Source organism: Sorex fumeus, unplaced genomic scaffold (genome assembly GCF_029834395.1).
Source record: "Sorex fumeus unplaced genomic scaffold, SorFum_2.1 ptg000003l, whole genome shotgun sequence".
In the NCBI taxonomy this organism is placed as follows: domain Eukaryota; kingdom Metazoa; phylum Chordata; class Mammalia; order Eulipotyphla; family Soricidae; genus Sorex; species Sorex fumeus.
Genome location: NW_026606060.1, coordinates 59,949,456 through 59,970,648, shown reverse-complemented (window position 1 = coordinate 59,970,648; position 21,193 = coordinate 59,949,456). Strand labels below are relative to the sequence as shown.

At 38.4% G+C, this 21,193-nt stretch overlaps 1 protein-coding gene and 1 pseudogene across 1 annotated transcript; both read left to right on the top strand.

Moving 5' to 3' along the window:
• The first annotated feature begins 1,202 nt into the window (after positions 1-1,202).
• LOC130024376 (deubiquitinase OTUD6B-like) lies at positions 1,203-19,719 on the top strand (annotated as a pseudogene).
• Positions 19,720-20,290: 571 nt separating this feature from the next.
• Positions 20,291-21,193, top strand: TAS2R10 (taste 2 receptor member 10). The gene has a single exon (XM_056115094.1). It carries the CDS (start codon positions 20,291-20,293, stop codon positions 21,191-21,193), a length of 903 nt encoding a protein of 300 aa, XP_055971069.1.

Sequence of the window (21,193 nt, the reverse complement as noted above, 5' to 3'; positions counted from 1 at the left end):
CTCTAAATGCTCTTTAGTTATATTTACTGTGTGTTTAATTTTTATTTCCCAGGGAGATAATGGTGTTCATCTTTTCAGATATTTGCTTTTCATCTGATCTTCCTTGTTAAAATGTTTGTTTAGGAGTGCAGCATATTTTGTGTTTAAATAGAAACTAAACTTAACAAACTGCTATTTTTTTGTGACTCCTTCTAGTTCTTTACAAAACAATAAAAAAAAAACAAATAAAAAATGCCATTCAATTTTCAAATATGTCACAAAGTCTATGCTATGAACCATTATCCTTTTCACAGTTTTCTCTGCTTACTGCTCCACCTGTTCAGGTGAGGATTGCCTCTGGATGAATCATTGCACCAAATCTGAAATGGGAGGCAGAGCCCTGTCCTACCAGCTAAGTTCCCACAGCATCCTCACCCAATCTGTGTCCTATAAATGGGCAGACACTACAGATTCCTCAGCACAGGGCCATGCGACATATCTACTCAACAAATTACACACTGTCCATGGTTATTCTTTAAGTCATTTCATGAAGATGGGCAGAGGAGAAAGAGAGAAAGCACTACCTGATTTCTCACCTACTGTCAGGGTCTAACTCAAAGATCCCTGCCTCCAGTACAGCAAGAACATCAATGGGGAAAACACATAGAAGTCCATCATGCTCACTGAGAAAAAACAATATTACCCGGATATAAACACCAGTAAATTCTCAATGTCTTAATGTAAACCTGAAAGATGAGGTTGTTCAAAGAGTTCATTGAAATAATAGCACACATAGTAAGCAAAGCTCAACACAATGTAAGAGCAAGAGTCAAAATGACTAAAAATACCACAGTCAAAAATGATGAAATGAAGAACATGTGAACACACACACACACACACACACACACACATATATATATATATATATATATATATATATATATATATATATATAGGCTTTTTTGGGTCACACCTGGCGGTGCACAGGGGTTTTTCTGGCTCTGCGCTCAGGAATTACCCCTGGTGGTGCTCAGTGGACCATATGGGGTGCTGGGAATTGAGCCCGGGTCGGCTGCGTGCAAGGCAACTGCCCTACCTGCTGTGCTATTGCTCCAGACCCACACCACGTATTTTTTAAAAGTCAATAGAATCTCAGTGGAAGGTTCCTGCTGGCAGGACTGCAAGTTGCTTCCAGAGCATGCACAGCCAGCTGCATGGGCAACATGGAGGTGATCTTGGGCGATAATTTGGATGAGGAGGAGCAGCTGGTGAGGAGGCAGCGGAAAGAGAAGAAGGAGTTGCAAGCCAGAAGTCAGGGCATGAAGAATGCCCTTCCCAAGAATGACAAAAAGAAGAGGAAGCAGCTCACTGAAGATGTTGCAAAGTTGGAAACAGAGATGGAGCAGAAGCATAAAGAGGAGCTGGAGCAATTGAAGATGGCATCTAAGAAGAAGGAGAGTAAGGTAGATTCTGTTGCTGTTGACGTTTCAAACTTGGTTCTTGAGAATCACGCTCCTCGGATATCTAAAGCAAAGAAGTGGGGGGGGGGGGGGACCTGCATTGCAGAAGGAACAGGTAGAGAGAATAGCAGAAGCTGAAACTGAAAACTTAACTGGAGCCAGACACGTTTAAAGCAAGAAGCTTGCAGAAAGATTAGCATCCAGACAATTGGAAATAAAACAGATTCAGTCTCACAGTCACTGTATGTATGGAGACATTGAAGATCAACTGAAAGAACAGTGCCCGCTGACCATGGCTGTCTTTCCTTTCATTTTCTTTTCTTTTTTTTTTCTTTTCTTTTTTTGGATTTTGGGGCTTACTTCTGGTAGAGGCCCTGTGGGATGCTGGAAGTCAAACTCAGGCAGCAACATACAAGGAAATTTCCCTACCTACTCTGCTACCCAGCTTCCTCCTTTACTGTTCTTAAACTTCAGACTGGAAACATTTTCTTGATTATCTTTATAAGTTTTCTGGTATGCTTGTGTTTTCTCTATCATTCCTCAGCTACTTTGCTTCCATTGCACCTTTTCCATTAAGACAACTGATGTCTGTCTTAGCCTGTAATTCCTACAGGTTGAAGAAGTAGTGATGGAAAAGGGTGCCTGGTCAAATTCACTTCAAATTCTCTCTCTGTTTCTGTGCTTCCTCTCACGTTCTGTTTTAGAATTTTCTCTAGGATTAGAAGGAGGGCCTTATTTATTATTTTCTTAATGCCCTCTTTCCTATAATTTAGCTATTTGAGAATTATTATAAATTATTATTTAAAATTATTATTATAGAATAATTATTATTATAGTATAAATTAGCTATTGCATGTATGAGTATAGCTGAAAGCTATGGGAGCTAAGACCATTGTGAAAATCAGTAGACAGTAGTTTTATTATTATTATTATTTTTTATTATTATCATGTGTGTTTTATTATTAGCATGAGTGTTTTATTCAGCTCACTTTTCAGGTTACCCCTACCAGTATTCTTCCAAGATACTGCCCATGTACAGAGGACAATTTATTCTCTAAGGAAGACTTTTTGTTGTTGTTTCAGGACATACCTGGATCTGCTCGTATCTGGCTGGCTCTCAGTGGTCCTTAAAGAATTTATCAGATTTTAGTCCCTCTGCAAAGTACTCACTCACTCCATTGAATCTTCTTTGCCCCGATAGGAAGTGTTATGAAAATGAGATCTTTCAGTTTGAGATATTTCTTTTTCCAAATCAGAAATATAAATAACTATATGAAGTTTGCCATACTTGAAGTTTTATTCCCTGAAATGCAGTTCATTTGGGAATTTGGTTTTTTGCTTTAGTTTGGCTTTTGGATGACATCCAGTGATGCTCAGGGCTTACCTCTGACTCTGTGCTCTGGGACCATGCCTGGGGGCGCTCAGGGACCTTACCGGATGCTGAGGATTCAGTCTGGGTCACCCGCATGCAGGGAAAGCTCCCTACCCACCATGCTATCTCTCTGGCCCCAAGAAGCACAGTTAATTTTTGTAAGCAAAGATTGAGTTTAATCTATCAAAAATAGGGGAGTGTTTGGGCCATCGATCTAGCAGATAACCATGTGGGTAACCAGTCGAGAGCTAGTACTGCACTGAAGGTATTCTCACATCAAAGAGCAAAACGACGGCCTGTGTTCCAGGACACCAGGTAGGCACTTGGCTTAGATTCTTCAACATTCCAGTCCTTAGTCCCAAGCCCCTCCAGGGACCACTGAGCACAGAGCCAAGGGACCACTAAGCATTGTGCTCAGAGCCAGCACAGATAAACAGGTGAGCATAGAAAAAGATCAAAATCCATATTCCTCTAGGCAAAATAAATTATTAAGTATGTCTCTTTTGAGATCCATAATCTAATTTTTTGGAGGGATTGGGGAGGGAGTGGTTTGAATTTAATAAAAGAATGAAATTATAAAATATGAACCAAAATCTTGGCTTTATTTTGGAGTAACGTTACCTCAAGTCTAAATGATCAATAGTAAATAGTAAGACAGTATATTATGAAACCTTGTTATTATAAATTCCATCTATGTTTAAAGTATTCTAAGATAATTTATTGGTAGCTTTTTTTAAATTTTTATTCCCTTACAGGCTGAGTGAGATTTTGTGATCATAGGTTTTAAAACTTTTTTATTACTTTTTATTTTTAAGCGATCATTATAGTTAGGAAGTTTATGTGTTCAGCTTTTGTTCTTTCATGAAACATACGATAAAAATCATTTTAGCTAGAACTTAATATTGAGGTCTTTTAAAAAATGGCAGATGTTATTTTAAAGCAGTCTATTATAATTTAGTATTCTATCTGTTGATGGTCTAACGGAAGTTTTATAGCCTTTTTTCCCCCTAAATTAGAAAATATTTGTCAGAGTTCTGGAATATGCCCTTAATTTTAGTCATTTAAATATGTTTACAATCTGTTAAAGCAAAAGGAATGTGTATGTGACTTGTAGTGAGCAATACAGCTTTGCTAATATTCATCTGATACTTGACAAAATAATAAAATAAAAATTGATGAAATTAAAAAAAATTCAATACAAGCTCTGTAGAGCAGAATAACAGAAGCTGAGCAAAAGACCAAAGAGCTCCAAGATGAGATGGAGGAAACCTCTATAAAATAACAGAAGGTGGAAAATAGCCTGAAAAGAAATGAATGGCATACCAGAGAGCAATGAGTGAGTTTAAGAGGAACAACAAAGAATCATCAGAGTCTCTGAAAAAAAGAAAGGCAAATATGATAAAGAAAAAATAGTTAAATAAATCATCAATGAAAATTTCCTGAGTTGAGGATTACAGACACCCAAATCCAAAAGACCCAAAGCGTCCCAGCAAAAATAAACTCAACTACGACAACTCCAAGACACACTGTACTTGAAACGACAAATTCCAAAAAGAGAGACAGAATACTGAAAGCAGCCAGATTTATTTAAAAAAAGAGAAAAGAAAAGAAACTTACATACAAAGGAAAGCCCATATGATGTACAGCAGATCTATCAAATAAAACATTGTGAACCAGAAGAAAATGGATATGGATGTATGTGGGAAAAAAACTTCAATGATATGGACATCTTACCAAGAATACTCTATCCAGCTAGATTATCATTCAGATTTGAAAGAATGATACAAGAGATTGATGAACAGGCAATAGCCTTGCAGCCACTTCTGTGAGAGTCTTAAAAGAGCTTCTCGAAAGTATAAAACAAATTTTCCAACATTTCATTGAATGTGTCACTCACTAATGGTTGCCGTCTACTAGATTAAGAAAGGTATGTTTTCTCCTAGCTTGCTGAACAATTTGATACCTTTTCAATAATGAGTTGACATCTTATATTGGTTAAAGTCATTTAGCAATCAATGATCATAAATTGACTTTTATTGATTTATTTTCCGATAATTCTATCTTTGTAAGCACATAAAGTAAAATAAAGTAAAGTAAGGCCCTCCCGTTGATCATCGATTTGCTCTAGCGGGCCCAGTAACGTCTCCATTGGAGACTTTGTTGTTCCTGTGTTTGGCATATCGAAAACGTCACGGGGAGCTTGCCAGGCTCTGCCGAGCGGGCGAGATACTCTCGGTAGCTTGCCGGGTTCTCCGAGAGGGGTGGAGGAATCGAACTCGGGTCGGCCATGTTGGCTGCGTGCAAGGCAAACGCCCTACTGCTGTGCTGTAAGCACATAATATGAAATAAATTTGTTCTCTGCCTGCCAAGAAAACAGGTTGCAGGGTGGAAGGGAAACTGAGAACAGTGGTGAAGGGAAGAGGCCCAGGTTCAATTCCTCCGCCCCTCTCGGAGAGCCCAGCAAGCTGCCTCTGTATAGATAGTACGGTTTTACTTATGTTTTAGGACTGTTTTCTTAAATTTGTTTGCTGCCTCGATATGTCTCTCTAACTACGGAGAATTTGTGATTATTTTCAAGGTGTTTTAGATTCACGTTTTTTGTTCAGTTGGCCTCAGCAGTCTGAATTTATCTTCATGGTACATAGGGATCAAACTTATGCAAGTAAAGTGCTCTATCCCTAACTGGCTTTCATGCCTGAATTTTTTTTAAGGAAGAAATTAACTGGATATTCAGGAAATAGGTATATGCTATCTAAACACAGCAAATAAAGAAATTGTGGACATTGGAGTCACCCATTGGATTTCTGCCTTTGCAGAAATGGTGAGTGCTTTGGAGAATGTCATTGTTATTATACTCCATGTAGAAATCATACTTGGTATTTTGGGGAATGGATTTATAATACTGGTGAACTGCATTGATTGGTTTAAGAAGCGAAAGCTCTCCTGTACTGATGGAATCCTCACTGCCTTGGCCATTGCCAGACTTTTTCTGATATTGACAATGATGGTGCGGTTTATGATGGAGTATTGTCTATTTTTGTCTATGAACAGTCAGAAAATTATATTGATTACCATTGCAGTGACCATTGGCAATCATTTTAGTGTCTGGCTTGCTGCAGGCCTCAGTATCTTTTACTTTTTCAAGATAGCCAATTTTTCTAATCCTGTTTTTATTTACCTAAAGCACAGAGTTGAAATGGTAGTTTTGGTAACCATGCTGGGAGCATTAGTATTTTTGCCTTTTACTCTTGCTGTGACTAGCATATTTATTAGTATACAGATACAGCCAGGTGGAAAGAATATGACTTTAAGCTCTAAGTGGAAGGACAATGAAAAAATTCTAAAACTGAGTTTATTCATTGTTGAATCCTTTGCACCATTTTCCATCTCCCTGAATTTTTTACTTCTGTTAGTCGTCTCCCTCTGGAAACATCTCATGAATGTGAAGACCAGCACAACAGAATTCAGAAATTCCAGCTTGAGGATTCACATAACCGCCATGAAAATCATGATATCTTTCTTCTTCCTGTTTGCTACTTACTTCCTGACTTGTCTTGTAACAACTTTCTATTATGAAGAGTTGAAGGACAAATTGGTCCTGATGCTGATTCTGGTCATTTCAAACGTTTATCCTTCAGTCCACTCATGGATCCTCATTCTGGGGAGCCATAAGCTAAGAAAGGTTTTTCTTTCCCTAATGTGGCAGTTGCGATGTCACTGAAACCGAGGAAAGGAAACCTCCAGATTCATGGACCCTTATGGAAAGCATCACCTATACTTTTGTATTTGTTTTGTTTTGAGTCACACCAGTTGTGTTCGGGGCGAACTCCTGACTTGGTGCTCAGGAATCACTTCTGGAGTGCTTGGGGAAGGATATAGGGTAATGGAAAGTGAACCTGGGTCAGCTGCATGTGAGGCAAGTGTCTTGGGCCCTGAACTTAATTTACAGCCTAGACGGTGTTTCTCAACTGGGCAGCCTCTGGTCTTCTCGGGGCCTCTGGGATATTCCAAGGGGACCACAGGTGAAAATTGGGTCAATGGGGGAACCATGGATGGGTGTATGGGAGAGGGGCTTGGGTTACACAGGAAAAAAAAACAGTGTTGGAAGAAGTCCAAAGTTGTAAAATAACTCTAAAAGTAAAAAGTGAAGAAATTTTGTTTTGGTAATACACCCTTTTTTCTGCTTTGTAATTCTTCTGTAATTTGTTCTTCGGTTCTTTCGTAATGTGAGACATTGTATAGTTTTAAATGTTTATCTGAAAGTCATTTTTTATGCTAAATAGATATTAGCTATATTTGTGCATGTGTACATATCTTCAATATATTTACACATGTAAAAATGGATGAGTTAATTATAAAAGTTATGTCTGCAGGAAATGATATTTATCTTTATAGTCCTTGATAAAGACTTATTTGGTAAATTTTATTGAAGTGCTGAAAATATACTTGCTGAAGATACATTTTATATGTTTACATGAATATCAATATGAATACATCTACCATGTGATATATATTTATTGAAATATGAAGGTTTGACATTTTGTACACATTATTTTTATTTTTTAAAAAATTTTGTTATTTTTAATTTTTTATTGCCCATTAGTTTTATCCATGGCAGAGCCTGGCAAGCTACCCGTGGTGTACTTGATACGCCAAATACAGTAACACTGATGGTCCTCATTCCCCTGACCCTGAAAGACCCCCCAATATGCCATCAGGCTACACTACGCTAGTACAAGACAGGGACGAATGGAGATGTTACTGACGCCTACTCAAGCAAATTGATGAACAGTGGGATGACAGTGACAGTGACAGTGAGTAGTTTTATAATTACAAATCTGACTAATAAACAGTCAGGGACATGGAGAAAGTAAGATCAGACTAAAGGTAACTTGAGGACAGTCTTGGAGCCATTGTGGGCTCTAGAATGGTCGAGAGTGCAACAACTTTGGACTTCAATAACATGAACTTTATCACTATTGTACCCATGTTACTAAAATTATAATTAGAAAAAAGGAAGTAATTTATAAATATTCTCTAGATACTTCTCAGAATCCAGAAACTAGTGTACTTCAGTCCTTTCATTTTACATTCATTCAATCATTCACTGCAGATCTGAGTGGCTATGACATTATCAGTAAGCTGCGGATTTCACGGGGAACTCTTCAGTTGACATTCACTATTGTGACCTTCAAATATTAATATAAACAACTCAGGGTTCAGTGCATATTTTTTCAATCAATAGTTTGTCATTGAATTTAAAATCTTTAGGGTAAGGCATCAGGTATGGACTGTGAGTTGCTGCCATATAATTATGGGTCAAGCATTTGAGACTTCCCTAAAATTTAGCTTTCAATGCATGACATAGAGAACAAGCATTTCCAAGAATAGCATTGCATTTGCAGACCACAACACCCAAAAGGAGAGAGAGAACAAAAGGGGAATGCCCTGCCACAGAGGCAGGGTGGAATGGGGGCGATGGGGGTGGGAGGGATACTGGGATCCATGGTGGTGGAAAATGGGCACTGGTGGAGGAATGGGTACTTGATCATTGTATAATTGAAACCCAAGCACAAAAATTTGTAAGTCTACAACTGTACCTCATGTTGTTTCACTAATAAAATTTTTTTAAAAAAGAATAGCATTCCCTTTTGGCTTCATCATTGTTTTCCTATTTCACATATACATTTCATGCCAGAAAAAAAAAATAGTTGATGTCTAAACAAGACCTCAATTTTTCTTCTCATGATTTTAATTTAGTGGTTTGGTATGAACGTTTTCAGACATATACACAGGTAGAGAGAACAATACACTATGCCTGATACTTCTGTTCCCCTGATTAGCGGTTATCAGTATAGGGTCACGCTACCCAACCCACTCCACTCCCCCTGGACCTTCTTGATGTGCATTGCAGAAAACATAACTCCACATCCTTTAGGTTGTACATCTGCTGTCATACCCAGATTTTCAACAATAGTAACTGGTTTGTGGAGGGATTTGAGAGATGCATGCAATTCAGACTCTGCTTTTTTGTAGATGAATCAGTAGAAAGGTAATCACAAATACAATATAATAGAATAGATTATCACACCACGAATTCAATAGATAAATGTGCATCATTGCTGGGTCTAGGTGGTCACCTGTAGGCAATTCTGACATGTACGAACTGTGAATCCCTGAATGACTCTGTGTCACAGATCCTTATTGAAGTGACTTCTGTGAATGACTCAGTATTACTGATAGTGATTTATTAATTTTTTTAATTGGATCACCATGAGATACAGTTACAAAGTTGATCATGATTGGGTTTCAATCATACAATGTTCCAATACCCATCCCTTCATCAGTGCACATTTCCCACCATCAATGTCCCTAGTTTCCCTCCCAATACCCTCTCCCACTCTGCCCCAACCTGCCTCTGTTTCAGGCATATTCTCTGTCTGTCTGTCTGTCTGTCTGTCTGTCTGTCTGTCGTCTCTCTCTCTCTCTCTCTCTCTCTCTGTCTGTCTCTCTGTCTCTCTTTTGCACTCCATCTTGGAATTTTGCTATGCAAGAAAGGTACTGAAAGGTTATCATGCTTATCCCTTTACCTACTCTCAGCACTCAGATCTTGTCCAAAGTGATCATTTCCATCTATCAGTGATTGCTTCTGTACCCTAACTGCCCACCCCACCCTTCCAGTTTTGGCAAGTTTCTGTTCGTGGACCAGTTCTCCTGGTCCAAGGTCAACTTTAGACATAACGTTTTATTTTTAATTCTATTTGCATTTTTTCCTCTATGAAACCTTAATAAACCCACCACCTATAAAATTTTGATGGTGTTTGCTTAATTTTTAAAACAATATTCCTCTCTTATAGATCTATTTAGTAATATTAATTATATCCAAAGCAGAGAGCAACTTATATCTACAGTAACTTAATCCAAACTTATATCCAAAGTATATATATGAGTATATATATATATATTTCTACATATTATGATAGCTCAGAGGTATAAAATTATAGAAGTTTCCTCCTTTCAATAGTTCCCTAACTACTATATTAGAAGACCCTCCAGGTCCAGAAGAATTAAAAGTCAGTCTTTGGTGGGCCAGGGTGGTAGTACAGCAGATAGAGCACTTGCCTTACAAGTTACAGACCCTGGTTAGTTCCCTCCCCAGCACTGCATTCGGTCCCCCCAAGTCCTTCCAGGAGTGATCCCGGAGCGCAGAGCCATAGTAAGCCCCGAACACCTCCAGATGTGGCCCCAAACGCCAAAAAAGTAAAAATAAAATATAACAAGTAAAAATAATTATCAATCATTCAGTACATGTACACAGGGAAGAATCCAATGCAACAAGTAGATTTCACAGATTTGCTATTGCTTTATCTTGTAAGTCTACTTATGTTGCTGAAGAATCTCTCCTTTCAAGCAATACCTCACATGACAAAAAATTCCAAAGAACTCTTTCTTTAGTTGGTTATTTCCAAAAATCAGCACAAAAGAGTGAGCCGAAGGACACAGAAGCCCTAATAGGAAACCAAACACAGCAACCTGCTTGTTCCGTAGCATTTTATATGACCCGCATGTAATTGAAAGGGCAAAGTGATACAGTACAAACAATACCAGAAAGAAAAATACGTTTTTCATGGCTCTGAAATGGGCCTCCAAACTGGGGTCTCTGGGATCCCTGATGTGGAGCTCAATGTGCTTTGTGTGTCTCCACAAAGAAAGGAGGAGCAAGAAAAAGGAAACCATAGAAAGACAGAAAGGAGGAAGAGACACCAGTGTAAATATAATCATTACATTCATTTCACTCCCATGAGTTAGTCCTGTCACATTTCTTTCGTATTGGGGGAAGACTTGAGACCTGAAGACATAATTACTGTAAGGCAAAGGTAAGGTGATGAATAGTGAGGGCACAGATACCAGTAGCAGTACAAAAATGGTGGCGTCAGTTCTCCATTTTAGCCAAAGGAAAAGGGGATGGGAAAAATTGGCAATCTTCAAGAAGTAAAATACAGCCAGGCAAGTCGCAAACCAAGTGCTCAAATGATTGGCTATTATCCATATAGTAGAAAGGACTTGGGTTCTTTTCATAGCCACATAGACATCCTGAGATGATAGCACCAAATTGAAGTGGAAAATGGAGAAACACAGTTGGCTGAATCTGGCCCAGGCCAAACTAGTAAGAATGAAGTCAACCAAGTATAACTTCTGCTTTCTAATCCACATGATACAATTTTTGAGTCCAATAAATCCATTCCCTAAAAGTCCTATTACAAATTCCCCAGCTGCTACAATTATAAAAACTTTCTCCAGTGTGCTTGACATAAATGCAAAAAGAAAATTCCAATGTCTGATTTGTAGCTTGATTAAATCCCAGATGATTTACTAATAAAAGTCTATATTTTCTGTTTGATGATGTAGGAGTAGCCTTCTTTTCTTTTTGTTTTATCTGTTGTAGCTTCTCTTCTTTTTTCTATACACCACCGAAATCTTTAAAAAATGACTAGAGTCAAATCTATGAGTCTTTGGATACTTCCAAACCACTTTGCTAAGTATATCCAGTCTTGATACAGATATCAACAATAAACTAATATTTTGCGTACATTTAAAATTGAAAGATCAAGTTCTCATTTGCTAGCATGTAAATAAAGACATGAATTGGTTTCACTCTTTGCAATCAAAATTCTTTATTCCCCTTCCAAAGACTGCTCCATTTGACTTACAAATCTGAATTGGTAAATAGAAACCTCAAGCATAGATTTTTTTCCACATTAAAAAAACTTGAACAGGAATGCAAAATAACAATCCCTACATTATCGACTAGTTATGAAATATTAATAATGTAGGATACAGAAATATAGCATAAGAGAATATGGTTTGAAATTTTAAAAAATGTTGGCAGACAATGTATGAATCTAACTCAATATTATATCCCCAGGGAAATTTTATTTTTTTTCTCTTTATTTCCCATTTTATTGGACAATGGTGGAACCCCATCCAGTATTGCTCAGAGCTTTCTCCTGACTCTATGTTTAGGGGTCACTACTGATAGTGCTCAGGGGACCATATGTGCTGCTGGGGATTGAACATGAATCAGTCACATACAAGACAAGAGTCCTACCAGTAGTACTATCTCTCTGACTTTCTTTTTATTACCAGAAATATTATGTTCTTTTTTAAGATTTGTTGGTACTATTTTTAATATATTATTTCTAATGTAAAAATCAGAATATGAAAAATAGTCAGCTTAAACTATACATGACATAAAGGAAGTTTTCATATATCTTTAAACTTCTTTTCTGATATATATGAGTTTTAATTCATTTAATTAATTAACTTTTTTAGGAGGTAAGAGAAGGAACAGAGAGAAATGTCTTATTTAGTAATCTCATCTTGTTTTTAGTTACAGGAGTCACAGAAATGCTTCCATATGGTTATTAACATTCAGTTGCAAGGGGAAAATAGATGCAATGCTAATTAATTTTACATAAACTCATAAGTACCCTTTTTGCATAAACCTACTTGGAACACTAACAAAGCCTGTGTAACTGTCTGCATCACCAACTGAAACAATGCTCAGATATTGGTCAGTTCTGGAGAAATGGTCAGTTCTGGAGCAGTGATTCACTAGTGCGGAAGTTCCCAAGTTTATGTGAACTGTTGCCTGCTTTTTAGAAAATAGAGCATTCTTAGCACTCTCTGAAAATCTATGTTCTTTAGACCAACAAATAAAATTTCACCTAAGGCTACTACTACACCTCTGGATCCCCAGTTTTGGGAAACACTGGGCGAGAGGGCAATGGTCATGCCAAAGACAATGGTTAACCTTCCATCTGGGGCTGACTATCAGTCACAGTTGATTCAAGGTGATTGGTTGGGTCTGGCCAACAATTTGATTGGAGGTAAGTGATCAATTCTTTGTCAATGATTTCTGAGGAACAAAACAAAACAAAACACACATCAGAATTTCTCAAGGACTTTCTAATTAAAGTATTAACACTTTTATGGTCTAATCAGATCTCCCTCTGGGGTGTGGGATGGAAGATGAAGTGGTGAGTTTATTTATTTGTTTATTTTTTATTTGTTGGGGGCGGGGGTGCATACCCAGTGGTACTTAGTGGTACTTACTCCTGGTTCTGTGCTCAGGGATCACTTCTAGTGGACTTGAGGGACCATTTGGTGTGCTCGGGATCCATCCTTGCTGCAAGCAAGGCGAGTGTCCTAATGTGACCTCACAACCACAAGCCTCTCCTGCCAATTCCAGAAAGTCCTTAAGACCGAGTAGCTCGAAGTATCTCTCTCTCTTTCTCTCTCTCTCTCTCTGTCTCTTTCTTTTTTGGCTTTTTGGGTCATATCCAGCAAGGCTCAGGAGTTACTCCTGGCTTTGCACGCAGGAATTATACCTGGTGGTGCTTGGGGGACCATATGGGAAGCCGGGGATTGAACCTGGGTGTGCCGCATGCAAGGCAAATGCCCTCCCCCCTGTACTACATATATCTCAGGCTCTTGAGAGTCTCTTATGCCAATTTCTTTGAGGGGATTGTGCTCTTTATTGTGAATAAGGCAGACTGGAACACAATGAAAAGCCAAAGACTCCTGCTCTGTAATTCATTTGGATTCTGGGTGGAAGAGAAGAGTCCATGAGAGTTATTTGCCAGATATACAACATAGAATAGAATCTAAAATTGGCAGCTCGTTTTTTCTCTCTAGTGGGCTGTCTTGAACTTTCTTTTCTGGTCTGTCCCAGAGAACATACAATGCAGGCATCTTGGGTTTGTTATTCAGGAAGCATAACAACTGCGTGAGCCTGAAGAGCCAGGACCAGGGTCCAGAGGACTCTGAGAATACCTCCACTCAGTGTGGCCTCTGATTAAACAGGCTAAAGGCACCTGGAACCTCCCCCGCCACACACATGCACACACACGCACACACAAATATGCATGCTCACACTTTCTCACACACACTTTCTCATACATACATACACACACTCTTTCTCACACAGATACACACTAACACACTTTCTCACACACACGCACACACATGCAGACACATACACAGTCATACACACATATGCACACTCTCACACACATTCACACACACTCACATACACACTCATACACTCACACACACTCAAACTTTCTCACACACACTCACATGCACACACTCACACTCTCATATACACACTCACACACATACACACTCTCATACACACACTCATACATACACACACATACACTCATACACACACTCTCATACACACTCTCACACACAGACACACAGACACACACACACACACCCTATCTCCATGAGGCCTGAACTAGCTCCCCAACCCAGTCCCTTTGCTTTATCCTCCTTTCATAGGCCGTAGGAATAGCCAGGCTCTCTAGATTGAGAGCTTCCCTGCAGTGGGAGAGCTGGGGGGAGGAAAGCTCAACCCGCTCCCCTCCAAGTAGGAATGAGATAATAATGTCGGCCGCGCAACATCTTATCAGGACATCTTTTATGACATCTTATTATCTCATTCCTACTTTGGACAAACTTGCAGGCTATCGAATGTAGCCTGCCCATAGGGCAGAGTCTGGCAAACTCCCCGTGGCGTACCAAATATGCCAAATACCAGTAACAATGATGGGTCTCATTCTCCTAAAGACCCTTGAATATAATCTCAGGGCTAGGATGAAAGAGACATTACTGGGGCCTGCTCGAGGCAGTCGACGAATAACAGGATGATGAAATGAAATGAAATGAAAGAACCAAACTATGAATGACTGATACCCTAAACATGATTTTCCCCAAAAAAACCTCTTCTCTGTTTTCCCTAAAAGTTTTACACTAGTCCCATGTGAAAGGTGTCCTTCTTGCACCAAAATGAAAATGACTTTCCAGGCCCAGGCAGGGAGGGGAAGCAGTGGAACAAGACCTGCTGAACGCACTGAGTTAGGTGACCAAGGCAAATCTGTCAAGTATTTCTTTGTCCTGTGTGTTGTGCATATGAATTGCTTATTTGTCTTAAAATTGAATAAAATGCCTTTTTGAGCACTTACTGGATTCCAAAAATTAAGGACCTAGGTAGACCTAAGATTTAATTATTTTTTTCTCTTGCTTGTGTTAGCAATTTGTCTCTTAGCAATTTACTGTTTGGTCAGGCATAGGAACTAAGGAGAGAGAGAGAGAGAGAGAGAGAGAGAGAGAGAGAGAGAGAGAGAGAGACAGAGACAGAGACAGAGACAGAGACAGAGACAGAGACAGACAGAAAGACAGATAGACAGAGGAGGGTATTTCATAAGTAAAGGTTCCGTACACTTATTTTATCTTCATGTTAAAGTTGTTTTTATATGAGGAAAATCCATGCTTGAAGCTTCTATTTTATAATTCAGATTTGTAAATCAAATGAAGCCCCTTTTGGAAGAATGCTGATTAGAAAGAGTGAATTTAATCCGGGCCTTTATTTTCATGCTAACAAATGAGAACTTGATCTTTCAATTCTCTCTACATGTAGAATATGACAGCTTGTAGTTGACATCAAGGTTTTATCAAGGGGAACTGGAGAGATAGTACAAAGTTTAAGGTGCTTACCTAGCATGATGTAGCTGTGGGTACAGAAATCCTGGTTCAAATCCCCAGCACCACCTATGGTCCCCTGAGCACTGCTGGGAGTGAACCCTAAGATACGAACTCTGCTGGGTGTGACTTAAAAACAAACAAAAATCAAAACTGCATTAAGTGACTGGAAAAATATATAGATTAACTCACTTGCTCTTCATGTGTCCAGCCTCAGTTTGATTCCTGGTACTGAAAATGGTCCCCATTTGATTGCTCAGGAGTGTTCTCTGAGTCAGTAGTAAGCCCTGAGCACCCCTGGTTGTGGTTCAACCATCACCCCAACCATTCCAAAAGAGCCTTTTTCAAGACTGGAAATTCTTCAACAGAATGAGCCGTAATTGTTCAACGAATACCCTAGCAATGGATTGGACAGTTATTGATGACTGCTGGGATTAACGGCAAAAGAAGAGGATCTACAACGAAACAAAACCAAAGAGTGAAGAAGGAGATGCCTATCTAAAAAGACAAGAGCTTCACTTTATTTATAAATTATCTGGGATTTGGCCAGTCATATCAGAATTTTTCTCTTTGTATTCACGCTGAGTATGCTGGAGAAAATTTTCTTGATTTTAACATCTGGGGAACTTATAGTAGGAATTTTAGGGAATGGATTCATTGGATTCACAAAATGCACTGCCTGTATTAAAAAGCAGAAGTTATACTTGGTTGACTTCATTCTTATGAGTTTGGCATGGGTCAGATTCAGCCAATTGTGCCTAATACACATCAATCTCTTGACAATTAAGTTCTTTTGGGAAATTCCTGATATTTTGGAATATAACAAAATCCTTACTAGCGTGTGGATGCTGATCAATCATCTGTGTACTTGGTTTTCTACCTGTCTGACTGTGTTTTATTTCCTAAAAATTGCCAGTTTTCCCCACCCCCTTTTCCAGTGTCTGAAACGGAGCATTAACAAGGTGATTTTCATGCTTTTAGTGATATCCGTGCCTTTCCTATTCATGACTTTTCCTTTTTCTTACAACATTCATATCATTAGATATCAAGTTGATCTAAAATATGAAAAAAATACAACAGGGTTTAACCATGTGAGTTTAAATAATAGTTTAAATTATATCACTATCTTCACAGTAACGTCCCTCCTTCCTTTCTGTCTTGCCTTGATTTCCTTTTTTCTTCTGCTTCTTTCTTTGCAGAGACACACAAAGCACATGGGGCTCAATGTCAGGGGCCGCGGAGATCCCAGTTTGGAGGTCCATTTTCGAGCCATGAAGAGTGTGTTTTTCTTTCTTGTGCTCTTTCTGCTGTTCCACATGGCCCTTTTGCTAATAGTTAGTGCACATTATTTTCAATATCGTAAGTCGATTATGATGTTAGGCTATTCATTAGGTCTTCTGTATCCTTCCGCTCACTCTTATGTGGTGATTTTTGGAAACAGTCAAATGAAGAAAGATTTTTTGGGGATTTTCTGGACCTGGAAACATCGCCTGAAAGCAAGTTTCTGCAGAGATATACATAGATGTGCAATATAAATCAACAGCGGTCTTTGTGGAATCTACTTGCTTCACTGAATTCTTCCTTCTGTATGTGTTCTGAGTGACTAATATTTAAATTCATCTAAACATGGAGAGACCTTTAATATAATAACTAGGGATAAGTTGGAGAGAGGAAATATCACATCTCAGAATTACATATGTATGGATATATATTTATACTTACGGTGATCTTAGAACTTTTGTATATATTACACTCTACTCACACATAATTACGGAAGAGGGATGTTGTTAAAAATTAAGCAAAAGTCATTAAAATGGAATCAGTGGGTTTATTAAAGTATACTAGAGAAAAATTAATAGGAAAATATCAGAATATTTTAAATTACTATCAGCAATACTGAGTCATTTACAGGAGACAGGTTCATCTGGATCTGATAGTCATTCAGGATTTACAGTTTATATGTACATACTACTACCTAAAATGAGTGGGGACTGTAGGTAACCACTTAGACTCAACAGTGATGCAGATTTAGCTACTGTATTCATGCTGTGATGATCTCTTAAATTATCTTCATGATTACTTTTCTACTGATGCAACTGTAGAAAGCAAATAATCTGAATTACTCAAAACCATTAAATTCTTTTGCAAGTCAGTTACTCTGGAAAATCTGGTTATAGTAGACTACTGTGCACTGTAAAGGATGTGGAACTATGTTATCTTAACTGCAATTCAAGATCGGTGTGGAAGTAAAATGGGATAGGCATAGTGACTGCACTGATAACTGCTGAACATGGGTGGGGAAGGAGACATAGTGGATTTGTTCTCTCCACGTGTGCATATATTTTTCATAGAAGTTGATTAAAATATTGAAAAGAGAAATGCTTTGTTTAAATCTGTTATTTTTTTCTGGCATTAAATGTAGACATTAAAGTGGAAGATATGATGAGACCAAGAAAACACTATTTTTGGCAATGCTTGTTTCTGAAGTCATGTCTTGAAAGTTTAACTTCAGGGAAAAATCTTCCAGTGTTTTACCAATGTATATAGCCACAATCCACAACCCCTGTTTGATTGCTTACCCTTAAGGAGTTGTCTGCTTGTGACAAGCTGATGGTGCTAGTTTACACAAAACACTATTGAGGGCTGGAGCGATAGCACAGCAGGTAGGGCATTTGCCATGCATGTGGCCAACCCAGGTTCGATTTCCAGCATCCCATATGGTCCCCCGAGCACCACCAGGACTAATTCCTGAGTGCATGAGCCAGGAGTAACCCCTGTGCATCACCGAGTGTGACCCAAAAAGAAAAAAAACACTATTGCACCCATAAATCCCAAATCGGCCCTGTTACTGTGATACCCCGCAAGAGAAGAACCTTTCAGGAAGGTTGAGGAGATCTATGATTAGTTTCTAATGCACTTTCAAACCTTGGTGGCAATTTTCATTTGATTTTCAAGATTGTATTTTCCTGAAGATACGTGCTTTAAATTTTTGTTTTCTCAAGAAATCAGGGCTTCAAAAGGAGAGAGAACAAAAGGGAATGCCCTGCCACACAGGCAGGGTAGGATGGGGGGATGAGGGGGTGGAGGGATACTGGGACCCATGGTGGTGGAAAATGGGCACTGGTGGAGGGATGGGTATTTGATCATTGTATAATTGAAACCCAAGCACAAAAATTTGTAAGTTTACAACTGTACCTCATGGTGTTTCACTAATAAAAATTTAAAAATTAAAAAAAAATCAGGGCTTGTCATATGAAAGCTCATATAGGACTGAGCATATAAAGTTGCACTTGAGTATGTAAAAGAGAGATGGGAGAAAAGGAGAGATTTCTTTATTAAAATAAGGAGAGAATATTTTTTAAATATTTCACGTTCACATTGTTTACCAGGTAAGACCTCCTACAAAGATGCTTCAGAAATTTTCCTAAGTCATGTCATTATATTAATGATCATTGATATAAAGGAGACATTATACTTACTTTGGGGTCTTTGGACATAATAAATAAATACTTGAAGTCATTCACATATTTATGCATTTGTTTATGTAACTTATTGATTCATATATTATTTAGTGGATTTTTAAAAAATTTTATTTGCTTTTTGGGTCACACTCAGCGATGCACAGGGGTTTCTCCTGGCTCTGCACTCAGGAATTACTCCTGGCTGTGCTCTGGGGACCATATATGGGATGCTGGGAATTGAACCCGGGTCGGCTGCATGCAAGGCAAACGCCCTACCTGCTGTGCTATCTCTCTAGTCCCTAGTGGATCTTTCATTTAAGATTATTCTGGATTTAAAACTATCTCTAGTTGGTTTCTGTGTCCTTTTGACAAGTCCAAATGATTTAATGTTTCCTTAAATTCTGGAATGAGGATATAATTATGTTCACGTTGTACTTTTCTTAAACCAGAACTAGATTCACAATTTCTTCAAGGAGTACTGATTTCACTTATCATTGAAGGTAATCAAAAACCTCTTCTTTGCCTTGCTTTCTCTTTGTTTCTATATCAGTCTCTCTCTCACACTGCACACCCACAAATACACAAATAAGAAGTCTTTGGTGATTTTTGTAATTTCAATTTTAAAGCTGTATGCTTAGTTTTCCACTAAGTTTTACACAAAAGTGATTTTGGATTTGTTTAACTCAAAAACAAGCCACTTCTGGAAAGAGATAGACAAAGATAGGTAGACGAAGCAGAGAAGAACCTTGTAGCACACATTAATTTATACTTTATTCTCTTCATGTATACCTATATGAGGGTATGAGCTTGTTAAATGAGTTTTAAAAAACTAATAAAATTTATTGGTTATTTCTGTTTTCCCTTTCAGAATGGTTATATTATTCTATTTGAAAAGTAAATGACTGTCTTGTCCCCCCCCCGCCCCCCCTCCCCTGGGAAATAAGGGGTAGTATGCTTTGAAGAAACCACGCCTAGATATGCTTAGGGCTTACTCCTAGCTCTGCCTTTAGGGATCAAGTTTAGGAGACCATACAGGGTGCCAGAGATAGAACCTTGATTGGCTCTGTGCAAGGCAAGTGCCCTACCGACTGTGCTATCTCTCTACCTACACCCCTTCTGTTGTATTTTGTTTCCTGTAGACATATTTGTCACAGCTATTCCACAGTTCAATACAACAAATGCAAATTATCTCAAGAGGGAAAAGTAAAATCTATGAAAAAGAAACATCCATTTGCATCTTAACAAATTGTAGGTAGATATTCAGTCTAAGTACACATTCCCGAGAATAATCTTTATAGAGCTAAATGGAAGGGGTCTCTGTGAAGATATTGTAGATCCTATCACGAGGCATTAATTGCAACACCATTAAGTCTTTATTTGACAAAAACGAAGAAAAATAACTCTTCCATCAAGCAGCTAATATCTGCTTCACCCTGTTGCAGGTAATCTAACCAAAGGGCTCAGGACATATGCTGAGTATAGGAGAAAGCCTTCTGCTTTTTGCAGCAATTAGTGAATCAATACTAGGGACTATCGGGAATGGATTTATTGGAATTGTGTATTGCATTGACTGTGTGAAGAACAAGAAACTCTCTATGATTGGCTTTATTCTCACTGGCTTAGCTACCTCCAGAATTTGTCTGATATGGCTAATAATTATAGATGGATTTATGAAGATCTTCTCTCCAGATATATACATCTTTAGTGGTTTAATTGATTGTGTTAGTTACTTATGGGTAATTATTTGTCAATTAAATATCTGGTTGTCCACCAGCCTCAGCATATTCTATTTGTTGAAGATAGCACATTTTTCCCACCACATTTTCCTCTGGTTAAAGGGTAGAATCAATAGGGTTCTTCCACTTTTGATGGGAACCTTGTTCCTTTACTGGTTACTTATTTTCCCACAAATTGTGAAGATTATTAATAGTAAAAGCACGGAAAACAAAAATATCACCTTGTATCTTTCTAAGCCGCCCCGTGAATTCTTGATCCACCAGTTTCTATTCAACCTGGGAAGCATCATTTTCTTTACCCTAACCCTGATAACCTGCATCTTGTTGATGGTTTCCCTCTGGAAGCACCAAAGGCAGATGCGAGAAAACTTCACCGGATCCCGAGACCAGAGCACAGCGGCACATATGAGAGCCATGAAAATTGTGTTATCTTTCATCATCCTCTTTGTCTTGTATTTTATAGGCATTGCTATAGAAATATCATGTTTGACTGTACCCCAAAACAAACTGCTCTTTATTTTTGGCATGACCACTGCAACCATCTATCCATGTGGGCACACATTTATTTTAATTCTAGGAAACAGTCAGCTGAAGCAGGCCTCTTGGAGATTCCTACAGCAGTTGAAGTGCTGGTAA